Source organism: Raphanus sativus, unplaced genomic scaffold, assembly GCF_000801105.2.
Source record: "Raphanus sativus cultivar WK10039 unplaced genomic scaffold, ASM80110v3 Scaffold0307, whole genome shotgun sequence".
NCBI classification, from domain to species: domain Eukaryota; kingdom Viridiplantae; phylum Streptophyta; class Magnoliopsida; order Brassicales; family Brassicaceae; genus Raphanus; species Raphanus sativus.
Genome location: NW_026615627.1, coordinates 18,597 through 46,256, shown reverse-complemented (window position 1 = coordinate 46,256; position 27,660 = coordinate 18,597). Strand labels below are relative to the sequence as shown.

General features: G+C 32.8%; 1 protein-coding gene, 1 long non-coding RNA gene and 1 pseudogene across 6 annotated transcripts; 2 read left to right on the top strand and 1 right to left on the bottom strand.

Moving 5' to 3' along the window:
- Positions 1 to 10,230: 10,230 nt before the first annotated feature.
- On the bottom strand, positions 10,231 to 11,717 carry LOC108845017 (probable F-box protein At4g22165; annotated as a pseudogene).
- Positions 11,718 to 16,270: 4,553 nt separating this feature from the next.
- Positions 16,271 to 18,050, top strand: LOC130501838 (arginase 1, mitochondrial). Its single transcript, XM_056996661.1, has 6 exons — positions 16,271 to 16,570; positions 16,649 to 16,808; positions 16,873 to 17,006; positions 17,081 to 17,290; positions 17,368 to 17,478; positions 17,574 to 18,050. Exons 1-6 carry the CDS (start codon positions 16,421 to 16,423, stop codon positions 17,832 to 17,834), a joined length of 1,026 nt encoding a protein of 341 aa, XP_056852641.1. The 5' UTR covers positions 16,271 to 16,420; the 3' UTR covers positions 17,835 to 18,050.
- Positions 18,051 to 19,868: 1,818 nt separating this feature from the next.
- Positions 19,869 to 22,303, top strand: LOC108845845 (uncharacterized). Of its 5 annotated transcripts, XR_001948546.2 has the most exons (9): positions 19,875 to 19,976; positions 20,386 to 20,441; positions 20,583 to 20,697; positions 20,772 to 20,882; positions 21,016 to 21,094; positions 21,207 to 21,317; positions 21,466 to 21,550; positions 21,614 to 21,700; positions 21,805 to 22,303. It is a non-coding gene; the product is annotated as an uncharacterized LOC108845845 (long non-coding RNA). The 5 variants fall into 5 exon arrangements; XR_008939913.1 differs by having other exon boundaries at positions 19,869 to 19,976; positions 20,583 to 20,882; XR_001948549.2 differs by having other exon boundaries at positions 20,583 to 20,882; positions 21,614 to 21,716.
- The last annotated feature ends 5,357 nt before the right edge of the window (positions 22,304 to 27,660 follow it).

The following is a 27,660-nucleotide window of genomic DNA, read 5'->3' as shown; positions in this document are numbered from 1 at the left end:
TATCACTCATAATTTTATCTAAAATTTCAACATTGTTTACACATTATTATGCTTGATGTGAACCAAAACATATAAGACATATTGAAAAATCATTATTATGTGTTCCGTCTGTTTAAGTTTGGGAATTTTTAAAATAATCATGTTGAACGTTATTATATTGTTTTGGACATTGGCACATTAAAACATAGCAATGTTAGTTTTAGTATTATTTGTACACAAATAAATAATATATTCGTTATGATGTAATAATAGTTACCCAAAAAATAAAATAAATTTGTATAAATATTAATTGACTAAAAAGAAATTGAAATCTATATTTTCATTATCCAAATTATTATTTATTGTATCACTATGCATAGTTAATAAAAATAGAAAGATACAAGATTGATAATATAATAAATGAAAGTAATTATTCATTAAATGTGTTATTGGCATTAACCGATCTAACTTTTAATGTACAGACCGACTGAAAAAAATCACGTCGTAAATAATAGTATAAATATACAAAATATATTTTAATCATACAACTTGGTGCAGTCTTATGTGGCTATAGGTCCACCTCGCTGGCTGGCCAGAAACTTTAAAATGAGGAAAAGGGTTCCTCTTTGTAGTTGGGGTCTCATCTTTCTTTGATTACTTTTTGGATAGGGTTCCTTGTTAGGTCCCTTGGTATTTGGCCTCTTTTTTTGGCGGGTTGGGAGATTTGAAGCTTCTTTGTTTTAAGCTGTCATCTCCTTGTTATCTCCTGATGTATGTTACTCTTGGCTTGTTGTGACAAGTTTCAATCTAATATAACAGATGACAAAAGAAAAAACATTTTTGTGTCTATTTAAGAGATTGCCTGGCCATTTACTTTTTTTTTGAAACAATGCCTGGCCATTTACTTTCGAAATAAAAGTTCTCATATTCGAATTTTTATTTTCTAAGAAACACTTCCGCCGTCTTATTTTCATGAAAAGCACTTGCTAACTTCTTGTTTCTATATTCAACTTCACCAAACGATTTAAGTCATTGTTTTCAATAAATTTAAGAATTAATGAATGCTTATAGTCAAACTCTTTGAAAGTTTGATTTGATAAACTAAACAACGAACTTAGGTAACCACACATGGCGGGTTTGGAAAAATGCTAAACATTTCGGATTTGAAATTTACTAAACTTAAATTTACCCGTTCATGTACTAGATGATATGAATTTGTAATTTTTATTATAAACAATCGGATTTATCTAATATTGATAGATAAACTCCCACAGATTTAGTTGGTTAGATCTCGGTCCGCTAAACACTCTTAAATTATCAAGAAAACGACATAGGATTGGTGGATTACAACGGATCGACAACGATGGTCAATATTCACTAGAAAAATAGTAATCTTATTTATTTTCATTCAACAATCTTGTTCAAAATAATCCTTATTGGTGATAAGAAATATTTAATATTGTGGTACTAACCTAAAATTTATTTTTGCATAATTGTATAGTTAATATTGTGAATCAAGAGAAAGGGAAATTAATTGTTTTTTCTTCTTATTTCATATATATATATATATATATATGTAGAAATACAAAACTAGGTTTAAAACATCTAGAACATGAGTTTATGAACATATAGTGGACATCCATATAACTATTCATAATATTTCTATTTAAATGTCCTTTATACAAAATAAGTCTACAGTGTGTATGATGCTGTCTCGTTAGTGAGAAAAACAATGGTTAAAGGAAAAAGAGTGCGCAGCAGACATGTATTCTCGCTAATGAGAATATAACTTGAAATATCTGATAGGACACAATCTAATATGATGAATAATCTCCTTGGTTTTGGGCTGTAACCGGTTAACTTTTCTATGCAGATTTGACATTCCTCATTAGAATTTGAATATCTTGATGATCGTAGGATAAAATGACTTCAAACCACTTGGAAATCTAAACTAACATCCATGTCTAACTTTAGGCACCAGTTTAGCTCTGGTAAGATGGAAATATCAAGCGATATTGGGATATCAGACTATATTAGTTATTCTGAAACAGTTTGTACATGTTTCACGAGAACGACCATATCTTGAATTATATCAACTAGAATGACTTTATAATGATTTATTAAGTCTGTATATAGTGTAAACATATTTCTGGATGTTCCACTTATTAGGGATGTATGATTCTCTAACTCGTCCCCTCGATATAATGATACTCAAAATTCATATATCTAGAATTGAATCCAACTTTAAAATCAACAACATACCCAATATAAGGTCATGTGTTATATCTTAGATCTTTTTGACCTTTAAAACTTATAAAAATATAAACGCATAAATGATTTCAAGTTGCATTTCCATAGGCAAATATGTATATACTCCTCTTGACACTAAAATACAATGTCACACTAATTTCTTTAATAAGATAAGATAAAATTTTATTATTTGCTATCATTCTTATTTTTTTCACTTTCTTGTGAGAAAATCTTTTTGAAAGAAATTTATTGGGCTTTATCTCACCCTATTCATATCCACATTAACGTTTACAACCACTTTCTAGCCATTTCCTCAAGTAATAATGTGATATATCGTTTCTCGATATATAATGTCACATTCATTTCAAAAAATAGAGCATAATCAAGTAAACGTAATTCGTTTTTTTATTCTCAGTAATTCTTTCTTTTTGTTAACTGTAGTGAGACAAATGGTAAATTCATAGTACTTTTACTTCACTTTTCATCATATTGTCCGCAAGACAACACTATTGCCTGAAACTTTCAGAGTTTAAAATTTAGAGTTTAAAATGTTTAATTTTAATTATTAATAGTTTAATTAAAGTTATTTTGTAAAATTTGAGATATATATGACAAATATTAACTAAATATAGTATGTTATGTCTTTTTCAAATTTTCAGATCCTAAATATCTGAAACATTTTTAGGTAGTTTACATGTATTAAAATTAAAGACCTGGATTCGACAAGCTCCGACCCGCAACCAACCCAAAAATTTGTAGATATCTATATGGATTCAAATTTCCAAGATCCAAAAGACCGGATCCGAAAATACACGATCTGAATCTGACCTCGACCGAAAACCCAGATGTCCAGATGTCCAGACCTACATGAAAGATAGCGTATTTTTTTCTACAATATCTCTGTGTATCAGTACTCATTTATTGACTTGAACTTGTAATCTTAGATTAGTCAATCATATCGACCTTTATCAAATTTCTGTGACCATATAGTAGATCTCTTAAGGTCACCCGGTATTAAAACCTTCTTAGATGTTATGGCAAAACAATATGGTCATGAATTTATAATCAAACTACGCATTCTATAAGCAATAATAACCTAATCATTTAACACCATGCACTAATTTATAATCAAACTAAGCATTCTATAAAACAACATAAAACACGGACGAACCTACCCTAGCATCTCATATTCTTTGCCCATACAGTTCCGGTGAAAATAAAGAGAGAAATTAAATTTAGAAATGAGATATGTACGCCAAAGATGGTTGACTTTTAAAGTCCTGCCCAAATTATGGGTTTTACAACTAACTCCATCAATGATATCATATCACATGGACTTTTCAATTTGAATGTTGATTTTTCTTTCTTAGTTCAAGTATTTAACTAGTTATTTAACGTAACGTCGTTATAAATGCTAGAGGTCTTTTTCATTATAATTATTTGTAGATGTGTGAAACCAAGTCTCTTCGTGTAGAAAAAAAAGTCCGTTGAAGAAACAAGACAATTGGAAAAGTCAGTCAATTAAGGCAACAAGGGTTTCAGATTTCTTTCTCTTTTTGAAACCATAACAAGGGTTTAAGATTTACTGCCTAGGCCAACGGGAAAAGGTCCAAATGTGTGGTTGTTTTATACATTTATATTATCTATATTATCTATATTATTAAAATTGAAGTACAAATTAGTTTTGTTAAAAAATTGGAGGAGTGGCCAGCATTCACGATAGAGATAGGGATATTCCGGAGTCTCCAAGACGATTTTGAGGATATGAGACTATCTTATATTCTCCGAAACATGAATGGACGGACAAATACTCTAACAAAAGAAGCAAGAAAGAGAAGTTACATCTTTTCCCATATAGATCAGATCCGGTCAGATGGAGGAGTTCCTCGGAGACTCGGCTCGTCGGACCACCACTTGATCTAATGAAGATGGATAGCTGACAAAAAAAAATAGTTTTGTTTGATAGCATAGATAACAATTTTAAAAAAAAGTTTATTTAAAAACATAGATAGCAGTTTTAAAAAAGAGGTTTGTCTGGACACATAACTAGCAGTTTAAAAAATAGTTTTGTTCGGAAACATGAATAACAATATTAAAAAAATATAATGATGTTTGGAAACATGAATAGCAGTATATTAACAAAAAATAATAGATTTATGTTATTAAAAAATTAGAAACCTATTATATTATGATAAATTATCTATTTGGACTAGCTTTAATATATACGAAAATTAGCTAATCTAATTACCTAAAAACATCTTTTGTATAAAATAATCATAAAACAAAATTTAAAATTTATATATATATTTTAAATCAAAATTATAATTTAAAGTTAGTTTATATCAAAAACTGATTCAAAAATTTGCATATATTCAAAAAAATTATTTTTAATAAAATATTTTTCAATAACCATTATTAAAAGTTGTTTTCAATATATATATAAGAAAAAATACAATACAAAGTCCAGTTTCATATACCAACTTAAATTTGGTTTTTATATTTTACAAAAAGTTTTAAAATATAATATATGTTATTATTTATATGATGGTACATATTAAATACCATTAATTATATGATTACTTATATTATAGTACATATAAAATACGATTAATTATATGATGACAAAAATATGATATATATAGGGGTGGACGTTCGGTTTCGGTTCGGTTTTGTTTGGGTTTCGGGACAAAGATTTTAACCCCATTCGGATATTTTTAAATTTTGGTTCAGATTCAGTTCGTTTCTTTACGGATTTGGTTCGGAGTTGGATAACCCATTTAAATTATTTTAAAAATTTAAAATTCATTATAGACTTTAAATTTCTCAAAATTTATAAATAAAATAATATATTACAAATAAATTTGAATAATATGTCAGAATACCTAAACTTAACATATAAATTGATTTGAGATAAATATTTGGATATGGAATCAATAATTATTTTAAACATTATTGGTCTTTTGAGTATACTTTAACAATTTTAGATATTTACTTTTGACTATTTGTATATATTTTCATGTATTTAAACCAACTTAAAAGTACCATATGTATTCTAGATATTTTTATACACATTAAATCTAAAATAATTAATATATATAATTATATAAATCTATTTCATATATATTCGGGTATCCAAAATTCTTAGGTTCAAATCAGATTTAGTTTCAGTTCTCTAAATACCAAAATTTTGAATAATTTAGATATTTAATGAATTTCGGTTCGGGTTTGGTACTATTAGAATTGTTCGGTTTTTTGGGTTCGGGTTTTTCTTCCATCCCTAATATTGACATGAAAAAAAAATAGGAATATATTTTACAACCTGCGCGGATCAAAGTCTAATCTATACTATTAAATAAGAATCATATTTTAAAAAATTTTGGATTTTGCCATTAAGTTTTCATCATATTTACAAGACAATACTGTTTTTTATTATTAGAATTTAAATTAAATAAAATTCTCTAGAAATATAAATCAATGCTTAGCAAATATTTAGTAACCAATCACATTGCATTATTTAGTACTGTCTTTTATACAACAAAACAAATCGAAAAATTATTCTCTCTTGTATACGGTAAGCCATTACCTTAACTTACGAACAATAAACCTTATACTACAATTCCAATATTGTTGGAAGCAAAAATTCTTAATTATACAAACCAAACTAGGGCTGGGCGTTCGGGTACCCATTCGGGTTTCGGTTTAGTCCATTCGGGTTTCGGGTTTTCGGGGTCAAAGATTTCAGCCCCATTCGGATATTTCTAAATTTTGGTTCGGGTTCGGTTCGGATCTTTGCGGGTTCGGATAACCCATTTAAAATGTTTTTAAATTTTCAAAATTCATTATATACTTTAAATTTTCAAAATCTATAAGAAATATAATATATTACATATAAATTTTCATAACATATATGTCAAAATACCTTAATTTAACATATAAATTGGTTTTCTTTGAATATTTGGATAAAGAATCAATAGATATTTAACTATTTTGGTGTTTTCAGTATACTTTAGCTATTTTAAACATTTACTTTTGACTATTTGCATATATTTTCTGAGTATTTTAGAAAACTTAAAAGTATCTTATATATTTTTAATATTTTAATATACATTATATATGAAAATAATGTATATATTTAAGTATAAAAATTTATTTCGGATACATTCGGATACCCGATATATTTCGGTTCGGATCGGGTTTGGTTTCGGTTCTTTAAATACCGAAATTTTAAATCCGTTCGGATATTTAATCAATTTCGGTTCAGGTTCGGTGCTACTTTTTCGGATCGGGTTCGGTTCGGTTTTTCGGGTTCGGATTTTTTGCCCAGCCCTAAACAAAACCATTAAATTTTAACAATAAACTATATAAAATCTAAAAATAATAGTTTCTATATACTTGCCAAAGAAATATATTGTTACCATATTAAATAAAAAGTATTTATGCACGATTTGTTGTATTTTTAATAGGTTGAATATTTATGTCCGAAAATAAATTACATGATAAAGACTCTACATTGTTTTAATTTTTAATAGGCCAGTCCATTTAATTAACTAATCAAAATTGAGTTACAATATTTTAAAATTAATTCACAAGATCACATATAAATAAAATAATTTATCATATAACTAAAAATCTAAATAATAGTCAACCAAAATATAAGAGAAAATATTTTATATGAAGCTTATAGTATTTAAAATAATCTATTATTTATCTATAAAATTAATTTAGATCTCTAAACTGAAATTTCCTGCGCTTTGAAAGTGCGAGTCAAAATCTAGTTGACCATTAAAATTGTTAATTAATCATAAATTTATCATCATTTTAGATAAATCCTGCAAAATTAAAAATTTGTACCCAATATTATACAAAACATTAGTATATACATATAAGTGTCACCAATGACATTGTTAGTAATTATTCTAGTTAATAAACGGTAAATATAATTGTAGGCTGAGCAAAAAAAGAAAGAATTCTGGATCTGGCACATGGCATAAGTATAATTAAAATACAAAACTAAAGTTATTTTAAAATTTTATTTATCTATTAATAATAAGGGGATATTTGTTTAGGAGATATATCCCCTGGCTCCTGATTTTACTCCGAGTTGTTAAAAAAATGAACTTATAGTTAAACTTAGAAGAGGTGTACCTTTGTGGGAACTTTTTGATGACTTAGGAGGTGAAACGATTGACTAATTTGACTTCATTGATCCACGACATATGTTAAGGTGTTTGAAGATGAGGTATATTAACGATTGACTTAGAATGTGCAAATCACTTTATATGCTATCTATCTAGTGGTTAATCAATTATTTCACGAGCGTATCAAGCAGAACAATTGTCATTTGATATGAGAGGTGAAGGCTCCATTGTTACCAAACACGTTTTTGAGAGGTGGAGGCTCCATTGTTACCAAACACGTTTTTAAACATACTAAACTAGGATTGGCCCGCCCTACGGGCGGGATGTTTGGAAAAATAATATTTAGTTTCATCTCAATTTGTGAAAATTATTCTAATATATTTATTATTCATTTTCATTATTTTTATTAAAAATCATATATTTATCTAGATAGCGAATAAATTTCATTTTTATTATATAATTATTTTACATTTGTATTATTCTTATAATTTTCTACGTCCGGGATTTTTCTTAAGTAATTTTTTCTTAAGTTTGATTATATCATAATTGTACAGTGCAGAAAATGATCCGCAAATATTAGCTCTAGGATTGTCCCGGGTTACCCACGGGATATTTTTTTATATTTATATTTATTTCTATCATTTTACTTTATTTCAATAATATTATGTATATATCTACATTTATTATTAAAATATAAATTACTAATTTTTTTTGAAAAAAATGAACTCTTATTTTGTTAATTTTTGGTCAAGCAGAATATGTAGATTGTTTTAATAAAATTTTGAAATTTCATTTTTAATGAAAAATATTTTAACCAAATAACTTATTTTAAAATTTTGTGAATTAAAAAAATGAATTAAAACTAAATCGACTCAGATTGTCTCATCATTGATATGAAACACACATGCAAGCATTTGCCTCTGGTATTATAAACAAATCAAGAAGTTCATAAGTTTTATTTGCACCAAGATAATAACCATGAAAGTCATCCAAAGTCCAAACCATTGCAGACATTAGGGTACTTATTTTCGATAACACATATTTGTTCCATCATCTTAAATTCTGTTTTCCAATTAAAAAATTAATGCAATCATTTATCGTAATGCCTATTTTAAAAACATTTTTTAACTTCACAAATAAAATTATTGTACTACTTTAATACATATGGGCTGTGTTTACGTTTGTATTCTGGACCGCAAACGTTAATCTTGGAGTTGCACTAAGCCCAATTATAATTTAATTATGTTAAGTCGGTTAAAAAAAGAACCGAAGACTTTTTAGATTAGGTTTAATAATTTAATTGTCTTCTTCACATCCACGACTCATCCATAGCTCTTCGGCCATAGAACAGACACACAGTCACTGACCAAGAAAACTAAAAAACTTCGTACATCTCTCTAGTCTCCGGCGATGGAGAGCTTCACACTTCACTCTCTCTCTCTCTCCACCACCGCTTCATTCTTCCACCACCATCCCTCATGCCTGTTTCTCCTCCGCGGTATCTCATCGAGATCTCCGCCACCAACCATCTCTCTCCAGTCTCTTCCCACTATCCGATCTCACTCTGTTCAACCTCTCACCTTCCCTCTCCTCAAACCAATCTCTCGCTTCTCCACAACACGAATCGCCGCCACGACGACGCTGCTCCTCCTCCACCACCTTCTGAATCACGTCATGTTCCCCCCCCCCCTGATTAATCAGTATGAGATATAAGAAATAGGAAGAGGAAATGGGTTAAAACTTTTGTACAGATCATGTCACCGTCTCCAAGATCGAAAGGATGATTTGAAGACATCGTGGTGGAGCCAATAAATTGGATTTATGAGTGAGTTATTAATCACGCCGTGTCAGGTCGTGAGAAGAAGTGCAGAGGTCATCGGATCGCCGCCGCATGAAGAGGAGACCCGAACTGCTCATCATTGATCCAGTTGTATTAGGATTAGAGGCTACTGCAACTGAAGGGCCGTGAGGCGACACAATCTCGGAGGCCCAAACACACCAAATAAACGATTCAAGCCCAAATGTACGTCGAATAAATGAAAGGGTGCGTCAAAGGCACATGACGTGTCGCTTCCATGTTGATCGAATTTCTGACCTGGAATCTGACGTGTCAACAGGAGAGAAACAACCTTTCTTTATAATAATAGACTTGCTGACGTTTTGACTGAGGCTCCAGGAGCTGCTAGTTTCAGGAATTTCTTTCCAAGTTGGGAGTTCTTGATCTTAACTCTCCAACTTAACAACTTAAGAGGATGTTACAGATATATTTACATCCTCTTAAGTTTATCTAGATTCTATGTATTATTTACTACAGTATGTATATATACTTTGGTTGATTGACCTTAGTGAATACAAGAAAACCTTCGTACTTATAGGATTCTTGACAGACTTCACTCTTGGAGTTCCCAATATTTGTGATCGTCCATATTTTTAGTTTTTATCACATCCAGAAGATGGTCAAAATTTACATCAATGGGAAGCCATTCAAAGGACACATGAAAAATAGCTAATGCGTGAACCCGTAGTGGAACGACATCCGAATAGCACATGACAAGTAGTTTAGCTGTTGCTTAAGGCATTCAATCAGGAGGAGCGTTGAACTTCACAACAGCAATCTAGACTCACTTTGACAAAATCATGGTTTCAACCTTTGCTTGGTTTGGTGAAGATTAGTAGCTGGGACATAGACAACTCAATAGTGGTTGGTCCGTAAACAAAACAAAACCAAAGTCAACTAGCATTATGAGTTGTTTCTTGTGATGACAACTTTGCAGAACCAAATAGAGGTGGGAGTCTGAAATAGTTTGAGAGATTCGTTGCTAAGAAACATAGCATTGAAGAGTAGGAACATATTTAAGAACACTCATGTTTGCCTAAAACTTGGTAAGAACCATCGGGCTCTAGAGAATTGAACTGAAGAACAATCAAATTTGTGCAACAGCTCTGTTTTCTGTGTCTCGAGATTAAAAAGAAAGATGCCATGCACGTCGTTTCCATGGCTATCACTGAAGTAGACGGAATTTTTAATGAATCCATCAGTGTCATTGGCGAGAACTGTGATGCCTTGATCAAAAAGCATTGACTCGTCGCCCAAAGAATAAATCCGATCATGTTTCTTCAGGAATCCTGATGAATAGAATTTGAAAACCCGGAAGGACCAGGTTTCAGACCTCGATTTCCACAGTTTCTCAACCTTGAGGACTTCCCCTGTTACTGTGACTACAAGTTTGGTAGCAACAATGCTCCAGAAATTACTTCGTTGACGAAGCTGGATACCTAACCGAAATCTTTCCACAACAACACCACACTGGAAGGTTTCTTGTGGAAATTCTCCGGAAAAATCGAAGATTCTGAACTGACCAAATAAGCTTAAGAAGTAAAGCTTGGAGTCCCTGTAAACCATGTCACAGCAGTTTGAGGTATCAGGAATTTGATTCCAAGAGGTATCTCCTTTTCAGAGTAAACTACGCACAATCCACGCAGTTCCCATAACACAACATATTCTCTGGTTTCCTCATCAATCCAAAGCACTGGAGATCGTCGACGAATACCTTTGTACTCCTTTCCGTCGTGACTCGTGATGCGAAACACATCATCATCCAAGGTTCGCTCCATCTTTGTCACTCCATGCTGTGCCTCCACAGGAGGTAGATCGATCCTCTCATGGGTGAAGAGATTCACAATGTAGAGATTTTGCATGCGATTGGACATCAAGAGCCAGCTTCTGTATAATTTTTTTTTTAATTATCTTACAAAAATCAAAATGACCATAATAGATTTCATTAAAGTAGCAGATGACAATTATACATTTTAATTTTTACATACATAATAAATAAATATTTAAATAAAAAACTTCAAAAGCATAAAAAAAATTTCCCTTATTTTAAACTTCTCAAAAAAAAAATTAAGAAACAATTTTTTCTTGAAAAAAATGTTTAGGGAAACTTTAAAATGTTTATGATATCTTCCTGGGCGGCCGTCGTGTTGGGATGTGACAACTCCGGTAGTCCGGTGTGGGTTTCCTCTTCCCCTTGTTTGGTTTGTCCTGGAAGTTGTTTCTTTGGTTTTGGATCATGATAGGAAAGGTGGTGGACGATTGTCTCCAGTTGCTTTGTTCTACATGTAGTGGTGTCATACCTGTTTGGAGATTAAAACTTGCTATCGAAAAGAAACGTAACTGTTGTAAAACTATATTATACATATATACCTCCTCTGCCGTGAAGACAAACAGCTCGGATCAACATTGACTAGCTCTATCGCTATCTCGACTTGACAATTCTCCACCATAAGGTGCAAAGGACTAAACCCACGTGTATTTAGCTTAGTTGCATATGATGGAGCCAATATCATCAATTCAACGCCATATCTACTTTACCATAAATCAACGCTTCGTGAAGTGGTGTATGGACATATAATTCACAGACGCGTTGTAGGATAAACGGGTCCTTGTTGAGTAGAGAATACATGACCTCCACAGATTCAACAACTGCGTATACGTACAATTCTACAGAAAGAAAAAGTTTTTTTTTTGTGGATCTTAAAATCGAAATAATCTTTGTTTGTAAGAAGATAGTATACGTTAGTTGTTGTAGTTATAGAACATTTTCGTTTACATGCATTATGGGTACTAGAGACTTCTCAAGCATACATTAGTAACATTAATTAACAGATAAAACGCGATACAATGATTTTTTGTTTTCTTCCAAAAGTTTGTAACATATTATGATGACTGTCTCACCACGTATTTGCAGTGTTACATAAAATTTAACAATATATATATATATATATATATCTTAGTCAACAATGTACAATTCATTTACTTACATGATGAAAAAAAATATGACGAGAAAATAATTTTACTAATTCTTTCGTACTAATTCTACTAAATTTAGGAAGGATAGTTTATTATTTTTTGTAAGAAAATAAAATGTGTATGTTGTGGTTGTAGATGTTTCCATACAATAAACTTCTCAACTGCTTAGACTATCAACAATAGTTTTCACTTTCAACACCCTCCACATCATCTTATCTATCTTCCATATCATATTTTCTCTATTTTACCAACTAATTTAACACCGTTTCAATTTTCCTATTCTACAATGGTTTGTTGAAAAAAATTCAACTCTCTTTTCTATAATTTTGTTCTTTCACAATTTTGCTTTTTTTATTATATGTTTTTTTCATTACATATTGAAATTTATTGATTAAAATTAAATTGCAATATTTAGAAATTAGAACTATTGATTAAAATTAAATAACAATAGTCAATATTTTAGATTCATTTAACTAGAAAAAAAAAGAAATATAAAGACAAGAAGTTAATGAAATCTAATAGAAAATTTATAGTAAACAAATATATGTTTTTTCTGTGTCCAAATCAAATGAATCAAGTCTCTATTTATAGAGTTTGAAAATGATACATTTTGATGTAAAAAGTAAATTTTGAAAAATAAAAATTTATGAGATAATTTATCACAAATAATTCAGATGAAAAATAACAAATCAGAAATTTTTGTGATCAATAACTTAATGACAAGTGGTTATTGTGGGCTCCATTTTATGGATTCAACATTGTTGAATTCTATCAACCATGTTTAATACATGTAGGATTCAACTTGTTTTTCAATAGACCATTGTAATATTTCAACTATTGAAACTTTTTATTCAATAAACCATTGTAGATAGTCTTACATTAATGAATATTTCTTCCCACACAATTTTCCTATGCATTAAAAGATAAATAACAATACCGCTTTCACTTTACTTCAGTTTTAGGGATAGTTAGAGCTTTTATTTCAGTCGAGACAAATCGAATAATTTTATGCATTGTTGGATTCTATTTTCTTGAATATGCGTAAATCTCATGCATTGCTTAATGCCTATATAAATGTGAAATTAGGATAACAAAAATTAACAGGATCCTAATTTACACCCTTTAACAGTTGGGTGATGATATAGAAAAGAAGAGACACGTGTAAGCTAATAAAGAGAAGTACGAAGAGTAACACATATCGATTGAAGAGAGGAGTTGTTGATAAATCAGTTGGAGTTTGTTACACGACGAACGGAAGAAGCAATAAAACAGAGAGAGAGAAGTCATTTTCATTTTATCTAGATATTGAGTGAACTTTTCTTAATCTTTCTGAGAGTAGTATCGTTCGTCTTATCATCGTTATTGATTTGTTTCTACTTGTAAGCTCTTGGCGTGGTAGGATCGATTCTTTGTTGTATTGACTTTGAATCGAGTATTGGAATCTATATTGATTGAATTTACTATATCAAAGGTATCAGAAGTCAAACGAACCTTGGAATCTATGGCGGAAACGCGAACTCAGGCGTTGATAAAGAGCACGGCAGCGCATGATACTGATGGAGCTGTATTGAGTTATTTTGAAGCTTTGGAGAAGGCGATCGAGATGCAAAACAAACGTCACGCGAGAGCTGATGAGACAGTGAGGGAGATGATCAAAACCTTCTTATTGATGATGGGCAACAATCCGATGAATCCTTTGATGAGTGAAACTCAAACGCACGATCTGCATCATCGTCATCGTACTGGTAAGCATTCAATTTACACTAGGATGATGAGATTGGTGAAGGTTGATTTTCCCAAATTCAACAGCGAGAATGTTAAGAAGTGATTGTTTAAGGTTGAAAAATTCTTTGGAATTGATAATACTCTGATGGATCTGCGAGTACGATTAGCATCGATCCACTTCGATCAGATGGCAGCAGCGTGGCATCAATCTCCTTAACATTGACGGCAGCAGTGTGGCATAAATGTTAAGGAGTGGTTGTTTAAGGTTGAAGAATTCTTCAGAATTGATAATACTCTGATGGATCTGCGAATACGATTAGCATCGATCCACTTCAATCAGATGGCAGCAGTGTGGCATCAATCTCTTGCGCAATCCGAACAAGATGCTTATGTTATTGAAGATTGGGAACAACACTAGGTATTTTTGAAGGAGAGATTTGAAGATGTTCTTGACGAGCGCGCATTTGGAATTGTAAGGCAATTAGTTCATTGGTGGCGCTAAAAGATGCAAAGATTATCGAAAGTATACCTTTCAGTAGGCATAGATTGACTGATCAAGATGACTGGCATTTTACCACTAATGGAAAATATATGGTAAAATCAGGTTATCAGGTGGAATTGGGTCTACCTAGATAGAGAAAAAACACTCCTGGTGTACGGACCCCTGGTTATCCCATTAAAAGCTTATTCTTGGAAGATTCATTGTCAGCAAAAATAAAGCATTTCCTCTGGCAGATAGTATCGGCTTGCATATCAGTTAGGAAAAAATTACAGACCAGAGGTATGTAAGGTGATATCCAGTGTAAAAGCTGTGGAGCCAGCGAGGCATTAATTAAACATGTGTTTTTTGAATGTCATACGGCGGTGCAGGTTTGAGCTCTCTCTCTAAAATTTCATCGAATCCTAACTTCTTTCCTTCTCAGATACTGTTCACAAATATAGATTATCTATATTGGAGGGTGTCTCCGTATATGGAAGATCATCATTTCGCATTGATTTTATGGTACAATTGGAAATGATGGAATAACAAGGTTTTCAGTAATATTGATGTGGATCCTAGAGATACCATGGAATTGGCAGAGACTGAATCCTTATTTTGAGAAGAGGCTCATGCCGCAGTAAAGAGTGGAACTACCCAATCGAGAGTGACTGGCGAGTTCAGTTTACCTCTAATTCCAGGTCGTTGGTGTTCTACAGATGGATCATGGAAAGATAAAGAGATGTTCTCAGGAAAGAACTTGTGCATTACGCTAGAAGGCTTTGATGGGTTAACAGGAGAAAGGAATACGAGAGCAAGTCTTTCGCCCTTACACTCGGAGATAGAATCTCTAATATGGGCCATGTAAAGCATGCGGAACTTACGTCAATATCATGTTACTTTTGTAATGGATTGTATTCAATTAGTGAAGATGGTTTTTACATCAGAGGAATGACTAACATTTACGAACTATTTAGACGACATCAAGATTTTTTAAGGATGTTTTACACATTCAGAGATCAGTCATATACCACGAATGTTAAATACTAAGACGAACAGCCTGACAAGAAGTGCTAGAAAGCAAAATGTATTTCACTGTTCATATGGATTCAGAATTATATGAATGGTTTATAGAGTTTTTACGAAGTCTGTTTTAAATTGATGACAAAAAAAAATTATAAAAACGTTTAAGATTGACAAAAAGATCTAATAAGAGTACATTTTCAAATAATTATTTTCTGTTAAGTATAATTTTATTTTAATTTTCAATAACTCTTGTAAACGTATGATTTTTATTATTGTACTTAAAATAAGGTTTAATATATTTATTTAAATAAATAGTTTGATGGTAAAATATCTTAAATAAGTAATTTTATATTACTTTATCTATCAAAATCTCCTACTTTTATTTCAAAACCGCACTATTTTTTTCAGAACTATATTTATTCCCGCAAATCGCATGAACCACAGTTGAAATATATTGCACTTTATTTCGTCCTACTGATATTATTAAATCTGAAGTCACCCTTCACAGTCTTATTTTAGATGGAAAATCAATAAATAGGAAAATGAAGGAAATTTTAGAACTTTGGTGATGAACAGTCGAACATGATATGAATTATTTCAGTAGATGTGGAAAAGACGGGAAAGATAATCTAAAGAAAAAAAAAGATTTGATAATTTGAAAAGAACTTAAACGTGGATAAGCATTAATGACTGTAAAGTAATTTTGGTAATAACAAATTTATATAATGCATATTCTAACCAACTACTTTATGATTGTAAGGATATTTTGGTATTTTACTACAGTTAATACATATTCAAAATATCTGGTTATCTAATGATATATATACGTTCCCTTGGACATTTGATCACGGTTCCGTCACGCACTCGTCTTCCTCACTTTATCTCTGGCGATAAAAACAAGAAGTAATTCGTCAATCTTTTTCCGACTTTATCACCTATTCGAACAATCTTTCACCTATCGAGAAGTTTACTACAATCCGATCTAAAAAAAAATCTGAACAAATTCTTGCTATGTCGAAGATTGGGCAGAGAGGGATTCACTACTTACAGCGACTCAATTCGTCGTCCTTCACGACCGTCTCTGCTTCTTCGATCGAGAAAGGGCAGAACCGTGTCATCGATGCTTCCTTAACTCTCATTCGCGAAAGGGCAAAACTCAAAGTATGCATACATACGATCTTTCATTTTGTCTTGTTAGTTAGTAGGACAAAAATATAATCAAATCAATTATTTGTGTAGGGAGAGTTAGTGCGTCTTTTAGGAGGAGCTAAAGCTTCAACATCACTTCTTGGTGTACCACTCGGTCACAACTCTTCTTTCCTTCAAGGTCCTGCCTTTGCTCCTCCAAGAATTAGAGAAGCTATTTGGTGTGGTAGCACCAACTCCTCCACTGAAGAAGGTATCAAAAAAATATTCACTCCTTTGTTTAAGATTTTAGGTATAATGAGATTAATATGTTGTAGGGAAGGAGCTAAAGGATCCACGTGTTCTAACTGATGTTGGGGATGTACCGGTACAAGAGATCAGAGATTGTGGTGTTGATGATGATAGACTAATGAATGTAATAAGCGAATCTGTAAAGCTTGTAATGGAAGAGGTAATCTATATTTAACCATCATCTTTAGTTAAAAGTCCAAAGTAACTGAGTTTTTTTTTTGTTTGCTGTGTAAGGAACCATTGCGTCCGCTGGTCTTAGGTGGAGACCATTCCATATCTTATCCAGTTATTAGAGCGGTGTCTGAGAAGCTTGGAGGACCTGTGGACGTTCTTCATCTTGATGCGCATCCTGATATATACGACTGCTTCGAAGGCAACAAGTACTCTCATGCGTCTTCCTTTGCTCGTATCATGGAAGGTGGCCATGCTCGGCGTCTTTTACAGGTAGGTTTCTGTGTACATCACAATCTCTAGGGAAGATAATACTAAGGAGATGGAGATCCTCACACTTTACTGTATAGGTTGGGATCAGATCGATAAACAAGGAAGGACGAGAACAAGGCAAGAGGTTTGGAGTAGAACAGTATGAGATGCGAACTTTCTCGAGGGATCGTGATGTTTTGGAAAATCTGGTATCTCTATCGCTCCCTTGAATTCTAGACAGGATTGAGTTAAACTGTGGTTTTTTAATATTATAGTTCGATTTGGTTGTAATGGGTTTGTACAGAAACTAGGGGAAGGAGTGAAGGGTGTGTACATCTCCATCGATGTTGACTGTCTTGATCCGGCGTTTGCACCTGGAGTGTCACACATCGAACCAGGAGGTCTCTCGTTCCGTGATGTTCTTAACATCTTACATAATCTTCAAGGAGACGTGGTCGGGGCTGATGTAGTCGAGTTTAACCCGCAGCGTGATACTGTGGACGGGATGACGGCCATGGTCGCTGCTAAGCTTGTTAGAGAACTAGCGGCAAAAATCTCAAAGTGAATCAAAAAGGTAGTTTCTGGTTTTGCTGTGTTCACTTCGAGATTATTGACATCCCCAAGTGAATCTTGAAGTTTGTAATATTGGTTTTACGTTCTTGAAAAAGATGCATAATAGACTGGCCATGTAAACAGATCAGTCTAAGATATGAATAAGAATGCTTAACAATATCGTCAGGCATTGCAGCAGAAAATGTTTATAAATCTACATTTTCATATCTTTGGTATCTATATTACATTAGAACTCAAAGTTGGGGAAATATGGTTCTCTCAAATTCGCATATTTATTACTTACGTCCTTTAACACAATCTTTGAAATATGAATTTACCCTGCCAATGGTAATGATTGCATACAGACGTTTTTCACCTCAAGAGGGACTATAAATGACATTAGTTTGCAACCACATACTTTTTTTATAAAGAAAAGCAACAGCAACTACGACATCTATACTATACTAAAAGCTCTTAAACTAGAGCATTGAGGATATCCACGTCACCCCAAAAAATCAGCCAATGAAAAAGTGCTATTTCGCCACGTCAAACCTGTTACAAAAAAATATCTGCATTTCATCGCAAGCCGTCTGATTTTATAAACCTTTATTAAATATATATAGACTCTAATAAATAATTTATAGACTTTTAACAAATAATTTTATAAATACATCAATCTCTGCTGTTTGTTTGTATATATTGATAATCAATTTCTTAAGTAGTTGATAACTAAATATTACTGCCAAAACAGTGATTACAGGAAGAGTACACTTTACTAAATATCTGAAAGATGCATAGGGCTGATTTTTTAGTTTAGAGATATTAATTATTATCCAGCAAAAATTCAAGTAAACTATCCGCGCGAAGCGCGGAAAAATACTCTAGTTTTAGTAAAAATATGAAACTTGTTGTGAAGTATTAGCTGAGGATATAAATATCTATTAGAATTTAGATCTGCGCGAATGTATGAATGTATGTTATAAATGATTATATGTTAAAGGAGTTACTGTTTCATAGTTTATTTATTTTGAGATTGATTTATCTTGGTCAGTGTTTCCATTGTTTAACAATGAGGATGTATTCTTTGTTTTTATATAACTTTTCATTTTAATTGGTAACATAAACATTAAACTTTGAAAATATTTGAGTATTAAGTTTAGATTGTGCTTTTTTATAAAATTATACCAATACTTTTGTGATTTAAAGTTATAATTTTAGAGTTTTTAAACAGTAATAATATAAACTAAAAAGGTTAAAAAATCAAAATTCTGGTAATTAAATTTAGTGAGTCCATATTGATATATTAAATTGGACCAGTTTTTTTATCATTTTTAATTGGGTACATATTTTTAAAAAACGTTAAACTCATTCCGAATCTCGAAACCCATATATTTTTCTCACAAAACAAACAGAAAAGTTTAGGCTCTGGTGATCAAATGAATGAGTGGTAATTAATGGCTAATTCCTCTTTATTCCTTAAACTTGACACCATTTATAAAGAATGAAAATAATTAATTCTTCTTCATTCCTTAAATTCGACACCATTTATAAGGAATATTTTTTCTTCAGTATTCCTTCTCATTCCTTTTAATTTAAAGAATCAAAGGCTCTAACAGGTGACATAAGGAACTAAGGGGAATGATCAATTCCCACTCATTCCTTAAAAATTACACCATTTATAGGGAATTTTTACTGCGTCTGATTCCTTATCATTCCTTAAATTTTAAAGAATCATAGAACAAAAACTTTCCTTATTAAAATTGATATGGAACAAAAGTAATAAATATTCCTTTTAATTCCATTAATTTTATTCCTATTCATTCATTTCCTACTCATTCCTATTCCTAATTCAATGGTCACTAGTTAGAGCAATATATTCCTCATAAAATCCGGGAAGGAATAATAAGGAACAATATTCCTATTATTTTTTTCCTCTTCATTCATTTTCAAATTGTTCCTATTATTTTTTATTGGTCACCAGTTAGAGCCTTAGACTTCAACGTCTAGCTAAAAAATTATATATGAAAGGTAGGTATGAAAGGTAGACGTTCATCGGAGTCAAAATTATACTTCCATTTGATTTATTTCTGGGAGGCAGGTAGCAGTGCCAAAGGTAGCTCTAATTGGCTTAGAGCTGCTCATCATTGAGAAACAGGTTTGAGTATTTCCTCCGCTATTGTTGTAAAATTTATCATGGTTATGCAGATTAATTACTTACAGAATCATATATCTTCTCAAATATAATTTCAGGTCGGTTTCATAAACATATAGATAATTTTTATAACAAAACTATAAAGCCCACATTTTTACTATGCTAATATATGTGAATAAAAAATCAATGATGCTTTCCACGAAAAATCCAACGAAACCAAAAGGCCAAATGAAAAAAATGGTTGTTATAGATGGTCAATATAAAAAAAAGAGAAACTTATATTATTACTCATTGAGTAACGAGTCAGGGCACTGTGATCCAAAGGTTCCTCTGATCAAAACATGCTTTGAGAAATTTCAACCGAATTGCTGATCACTGTTTAACAATATGTTTCAACTACAATTCTGTTCAGGTTCCACGTTCATGAGGATTTTGAATCTAACTGTGGACTCAGGGGAGACCTCTACGGTAAATTCTGAAACGATCTGCAGCTTTATTTTTTACTGAGTTGCTATTTCTTATCTTTTGTTTACTTAGTTATCCTTGCGTAGTTCTTATGGAATTCCAATACGACATTTAGCTGATAATTTTATTCTAACAATGGTGTAGATGTTGTTGGCTACATGAAGCTACTGAATGGACAACTGCTCATTCACCGTCCGTCCTTGACGACATGGAAATTAGCGAACACAAGGCGTGTTCTAATTCACTTACAAACTTAAGAGTAAGCTGTCTCCATGTATTTAAATAATGTCTTCTCTCTTTGAATATTTAAGTTTCTTGCTCTCAAACAAATAGAATTTAACCACCATGAATCAACATTTGCAAAGGCAGAAACAACTTTCTAAACGTTCACGGCCAGTGCCGCCACTCCCGTCATCCTTTTAGTGACAACTGTGAATCCAAAATGTATTGTTGGTTAATATTTCTTCAGTTTGCTTAACCAGCTCAATGCTTCTCTTAACATTCAGTGTTTCATAAATTATTTGAAATAGTTTGTCCATCTGATTCCACGTTTTGATGTCTGACCCATAAACAACAGGGGCCCTTGCCCTCAGCTCAATGTCATCATCACATGTTTCTTCGACAAAGATTCCAAACCACAGTCGGCTACTTCAGTTGTCAGTATTTAATGAGTCAACATGTTCATATCCTATTCATTTGTATTTGGTATGGCCACAAGTATATGTTCAGCTAAAGTTAGAACCCTTTTTGTTTTGCATATTGTGTCAGGTTGAATTCTAACTCGGATATGCTAAGAACGTGAATGTATAGGTGGTGACTAAGGCTAAGACAATGACAAATGGAAAAATCTTTTCTTATATCAAGCAAGGATCAGCCAAGGTAAAATAAAATATGTATATAAGCCACACAAAAAATCACTTAACAATGTAAATTTTTGTGTTTTTGACAACTGGAAGAGGCTTTTTGAGAGCAAAGTTACAATTGCTAATGTTAACCATGATTGTTCTTGGTATCATATTTCTTGCAGCTATTGCAAAACAAAGGCCAACAAAAGGCCCTTCTTTATTGATGTGCTCTAAATGTGGCAATGAAAACGTAACCAGAGTCATAAAGTAATGAAGTCTACCCTCAGTATTCAAATAATGTTGGCTTGATTTTTGTTTTCTCTTATGCAGTGGTATCTTTCTAAGACCTTTGTCTAGGACAATAACGACAGGGTTGTGATTATGTTACTTGGATTCAGGCCGTGAGCTAACTGGAAAGTATGCCTCCGAATTGGTTGATAAGTACTTTGGGTAGCTTTCTATTAAATTGTTCATCCTCCCCAACTCAATAAACCTAACTAATTTTGTTTTCAAAATGTTAGGCTAATGGGGATCTTGGTACTGACCATGAATGGCTGTTCTACAAACTTTGATCGACACCATTGGTCAAACACATAGGTTCAAGGTGAAAGTTTATGAATAAAACTTAGAAGGACTCTGGCTATAACAACTATGAAAGTTGTCTCTCCCTTAGTCCTGCAACCTTTAACATCCCAGTTGGAATCCCATTTGCCATTGCTTCCGAAGTGCTTCTGTTTTCTGCAAGTGATTAGGGTGAGTCCTCCAAAGACTGGAGACCTGGCTGATGGAGAAAACGCCAGTACAAGTAGCTGTTACAAAGCACAGAGAGGAAAACATGCTTAACTTGGTTAATAGAGTATTAATCACTCATTTAATAGATTGCATTCATGTGTAGGAGTGCAACTTATCTTTTCGTTTTTAAATCTGAGCTTTTGCTAAGTTTTTCTAATATCCTTTAAGTATGGCTTTACATAATATATTTGCAAGCAGATGAGTCAATTGGAATTACTTTAATGGTTACTTACAACTTTGGATAATCTGATGAGTGTATTAGAATTTCACAAACTTTTCTGTAGTTACTTAAGTCTCCCTTCCTACTAGCTAGCAATGGACCATTATTTATCTATATATTTTATATAAAGCACCATTATTTATCTATGTATTTTATATGATTTATACATTATTCAAAATGTACATTTATATAATTAAAAACATGTACAACATACATTTTCAATTGGTTTTATAAAATTTTGAAAACTGTAAAAATGATTTTATAAACCTTTATTAAATATATATAGACTCTAATAAATAATTTATAGACTTTTAACAAATAATTTTATAAAACATCAATCTCTGCTGTTTGTTTGTATATATTGATAGTCAATTTCTTAAGTAGTTGATAACTAAATATTACTACCAAAACAGTGATTAGGGGGAGAGTACACTTTACTAAATATCTGAAAGATGCATAGGGCTGATTTTTTAGTTTAGAGATATTAATCATTATCCAGCAAAAATTCAAGTAAACTATCCGCGCTTCGCGCGGAAAAACACTCTAGTTTTAGTAAAAAGTATGAAACTTGTTGTGAAGTATTAGCTGAGAATATAAATATATATTAGAATTTAGATCTGCGCGAATGTATGAATGTATGTTATAAATGATTATATGTTAAAGGAGTTACTGTTTCATAGTTTATTTATTTTGAGATTGATTTATCTTGGTCAGTGTTTCCATTGTTTAACAATGAGGATGTATTCTTTGTTTTTATATAACTTTTCATTTTAATTGGTAACATAAACATTAAACTTTGAAAATATTTGAGTATTAAGTTTAGATTGTGCTTTTTGATAAAATTATACCAATACTTTTGTGATTTAAAGTTATAATTTTAGAGTTTTTTAAACAGTAATAATATAAACTAAAAAGGTTAAAAAATCAAAATTCTGGTAATTAAATTTAGCGAGTCCATATTGATATATTAAATTGGACCAGTTTTTTTATCATTTTTAATTGGGTACATATTTTAAAAAAACGTTAAACTCAGACCAAATCTCGAAACCCATATATTTTTCTCGCAAAACAAACAGAAAAAACTTAGGCTCTAACTGGTGATCAAATGAATGAGTGGTAATGGCTAATTCCTCTTTATTCCTTAAACTTGACACCATTTATAAAGAATGAAAATAATTAATTCCTCTTCATTCCTTAAATTCGACACCATTTATAAGGAATATTTTTTCTTCAGTATTCCTTCTCATTCCTTTTAATTTAAAGAATCAAAGGCTCTAACTTGTGACATAAGGAACCAAGGGGAATGATCAATTCCCACTCATTCCTTAAAAATTACACCATTTATAGGGAATTTTTGCTACGTCTGATTCCTTATCATTCCTTAAATTTTAAAGAATCATAAAACAAAAGCATTCCTTATTAAAATTGATATGGAACAAAAGTAATAAATATTCCTTTTAATTCCATTAATTTTATTCCTATTCATTCATTTCCTAATCATTCATATTCCTAATTCAATGGTCACTAGTTAGAGCAATATATTCCTCATAAAATCCGGGAAGGAATAATAGGGAACAATATTCCTATTATTTTTTTCCTCTTCATTCATTTCCGAATTGTTCATATTATTTTTTATTGGTCACCAGTTAGAGCCTTGGACTTCAACGTCTAGCTAAAAAAAAGAACTATGCCTTCCAAAATAAAGTTAACGACATCACACAAATGTAGGTATATAATGATTATATATTAAACGTGATTTACAAGATAAAAAACAAAAAAATAATCTTGTGGTATTTGATTGATATCATAATTGTTATGGTGATTGATTAAATATAGGAATAGATTTTGAAAGGTAAAACTCTTTAAGAAATTAATAAATTATCAGATTTGATTTTGAATTAAATTATTCAAAGTGATAACATCGTATTGTTTTAGTTAGAATTGATTTTGAATTTTAAAAAATCCGATTAATAATGATATAACTTATTAACCCGACAATGACATGGATTTCTCATATGATTGCTTAAATATAAGAATAGATTTTGGAAGGTAAAATCGTTTAAGAAATTAATAAATTATTAGATTTGATTTTGTATTAAACTATTCAAAGTGATAACATCATATTTTTATAGTTAGAGTTGATTTTGAATTTAAAAAGTTTGATTAATAATGATATAACTTATGATCTAAATATTTCTTTTTCAGACTTTATTGACCCAACAATGATATGGACTTGCTCATATGTAATATAGTGGTTTTGATTCTGCAGACCAAGAGTAACCAATGTATTATCACAATGGAATCTAATGTTTCATTTTGATTATGAAAAGCAATGTAAGAGTGTCTCTATTGACTCATTTGTTTCAGTAGATGAAGATCAACCAAGGTCACGTAACAATTTAGATTCGATTTTTTATGTTTTAGGAATATTATACAACAATATATAGGAAATTGGAATTGTAATGTTATGGTTTAGTAATGGTTTTCTAATTGTATGTTTTAGTAATTATAAACAATGATAGGTAGAAAAGTGAAATCATGTGGTTTATAATATGGTTTAGTAATCACGAACACGAAGGCAAAATTCTATGTTTAATACCAATAGTATAAAGAGGTAAATATTGAAAACAATTCAGGACTAAATACAAAATGTACTTTCTTTTTAATATATTAGATATATACCATGCGATATATATACTTGTATTGTATGTTAAAAGTAACAAGAGAGAGAGAGAAATGAAAAAAATCTGATCTTTGTATCAGTTTTATGTTAAGTTGTTGATGTCTAAATAGAGAGAGATAAAGATTTGACTTAAACTGTAACATCCCGAATTGTGATATGTGAAAAGGTTTAAGAGAATTGATTTGGTTACCTATGTCACCAAAGTTGACTTACCTTTTCCGTCACACATCCATTTAGAACTCCAGAGTTAAGCGTGTTTGGGCTGGAGTAGTGAAAGAATGGGTGACCTATCTAGAAGTGATTCGCGATACCGTGTAAGTGAGGCCAAAGCACGGAGAAAGGTCGAGTGGTGATTGCAGGGTCAGTAAACAATGATTTCGAGCCTTTGGAAAATTAACGACCGACCGTCGGATGGGATGGGACCCACGGGCCGAGAGAGCGGGCGTGAGTGGCCCATTAGCCGTGGGCGGGTCGGGGCGTTATAAGTGGTATCAGAGCTGGTTAGCCGTCTCAGTTCTGACCTGAGAGGCGTCTTGAGACCTATCGTGGGGCGCAACAAAGACGTTGTATTCTTTGAGAAGGGATGAATTGTAACATCCCGAGTTGTGATATGTGAAAAGGCTTAAGAGAATTGTGTTGGCTACCTATGTCACCAAAGTTGACTTACCTTTTTCGTCACATATCCGTTTAGAACTCCAGAGTTAAGCGTGTTTGGGCTTGAGTAGTGAAAAGATGGGTAACCTATCGGGAAGTGATTCGCGATACCGTGTAAGTGAGGCCAAAACACGGGGAAAGGTCGAGTGGTGATTGCAGGGTCAGTAAACAATGATTTCGAGTCTTTGGAAAACTAACGACCGACCGTCGGATGGGATGGGACTCACGGGCCGAGAGAGCGGGCATGGGCGGTCTATTAGCCGTGGGCGGGTCGGGCGTTATAAGTGGTATCAGAGCTGGTTAGCCGTCTCAGTTCTGACCTGAGAGGCATCTTGAGACCTGTCGTGGGGCGCAACAAAGACGTTGTGTTCTTTGAGAGGAGGTGAATTGTAACATCCCGATTTGTGAGATGTGAAAAGGCTTAAGAGAATCGATTTGGCTTACCTATGTCACCAAAGTTGACTTACCTTTTCCATCACACATCCGTTTAGAACTCCAGAGTTAAGCGTGTTTGGGCTGGAGTAGTGAAGTGATGGGTAACCTATCGGGAAGTGATTCGCGATACCGTGTAAGTGAGGCCAAAGTACGGGGAAAAGTCGAGTGGTGATTACAGGGTCAGTAAACAATGATTTCGAGCCTTTAAAAATTTAACGATCGACCGTCGGATTAGATGGGACCTACGGGCCGAGAGAGCGGACGTGAGCGGCCCATTAGCCGTGGGCGGATCGGGCGTTATATAAATAGTCTCATAAATTTGATCATAGAAGACACATAGTTATAGGAGGGGTTAAGTCGGCAACTATTACCTTCACTAGGAAGTAATTACTATTTTATTATCAAATGGATGAACATTATCTCTTAACGCTCCTTCTTATTTATCCGTCACGCATTGCAATTTGCAGCGGAAAATGTTTTTTTTTTTTGACATCGAATAGTAAATAAAGTAACTAAGCTGCGTTGGAGAGACTAGCTTGAGAAGCTAGCCAGCTTGGAGCAACGCAGTCGACGTACGGGGTGTGATGGACTCGTGATCTTCCACCTTTAGCCAGGCGGTCTGCATGGACATTTGATGAACGCGGGATATGAATGAAAGATATATCGGTGTATTCCATGGACAGAGCTTTGATTTCATCTAATTCCGCTGCCATTGATGGCCAGTCTTCCTCTTTGCATATCAACTTGACCAGCTGTTCACAATCCAATTCGAATTGCACTTCTCTGTTTCCTGTCTTCAAAACCTCCTGCATAGCCCATATAACTCCCTCCGCTTCTGCGTGTAAAGGAGATGCCGTGCTTGCCAATCCATGAGTGCCGAACAGAACTGCAGAGTCCGCCTTTAGAAGCGTGAAACATAGTCCGGTTCTTTCGTTGCTGCTTATCCAGGACGCGTCCGTTTGGCACCTCCACTGTATAGCGTTTGTACTTGGTGATGTTCTGATCGTAGCTTGCGGTTCCGTTTGCATAAAGTCTTCTGGTGGTGGTATTTTCTGAGCCAACGTCCAGCTTTCCGCTTCCTTGATCGCTAATTGGAGAGTATCGAGGGGATCTATATCTTTGTTACTAAAGACTTTCTCATTCCTCGATTTCCATATATACCATAGGATCCACGGGACGGGGGCCAACACTGCTGCGTTAATTCCTAGTTTCTTTGCACGTAGGAGTAGATAGTCAATGTTCCCATAGATTGAGGTACACGGGAATCTTCCCGGAGGGGTAGGAACCAGCGATAACGCCCAGACTTGAAGTGCCGGGGGACACTCAAACAGGGTATGGTTTATGGATTCCGTCTCCGCACCGCAACGCATGCATACACTGTCCCTGGAGCAATGCCGGTCCTTTAATTGTTTTGCAGTGGCGATATATCCAGAAGTGGCCTGCCAAAGGAAGTGCTTTAGTTTTCGCGGGGCTTTGATCTTCCAGATTTCCTTTTTTAAACCCATCGTACTTGGTTCAGAGACCATGTTTGTTTGAGCAGCAGTTCTGATGTTTCGTGCCACAGTGTAGCCTGATCTTACTGTGTATAGTCCT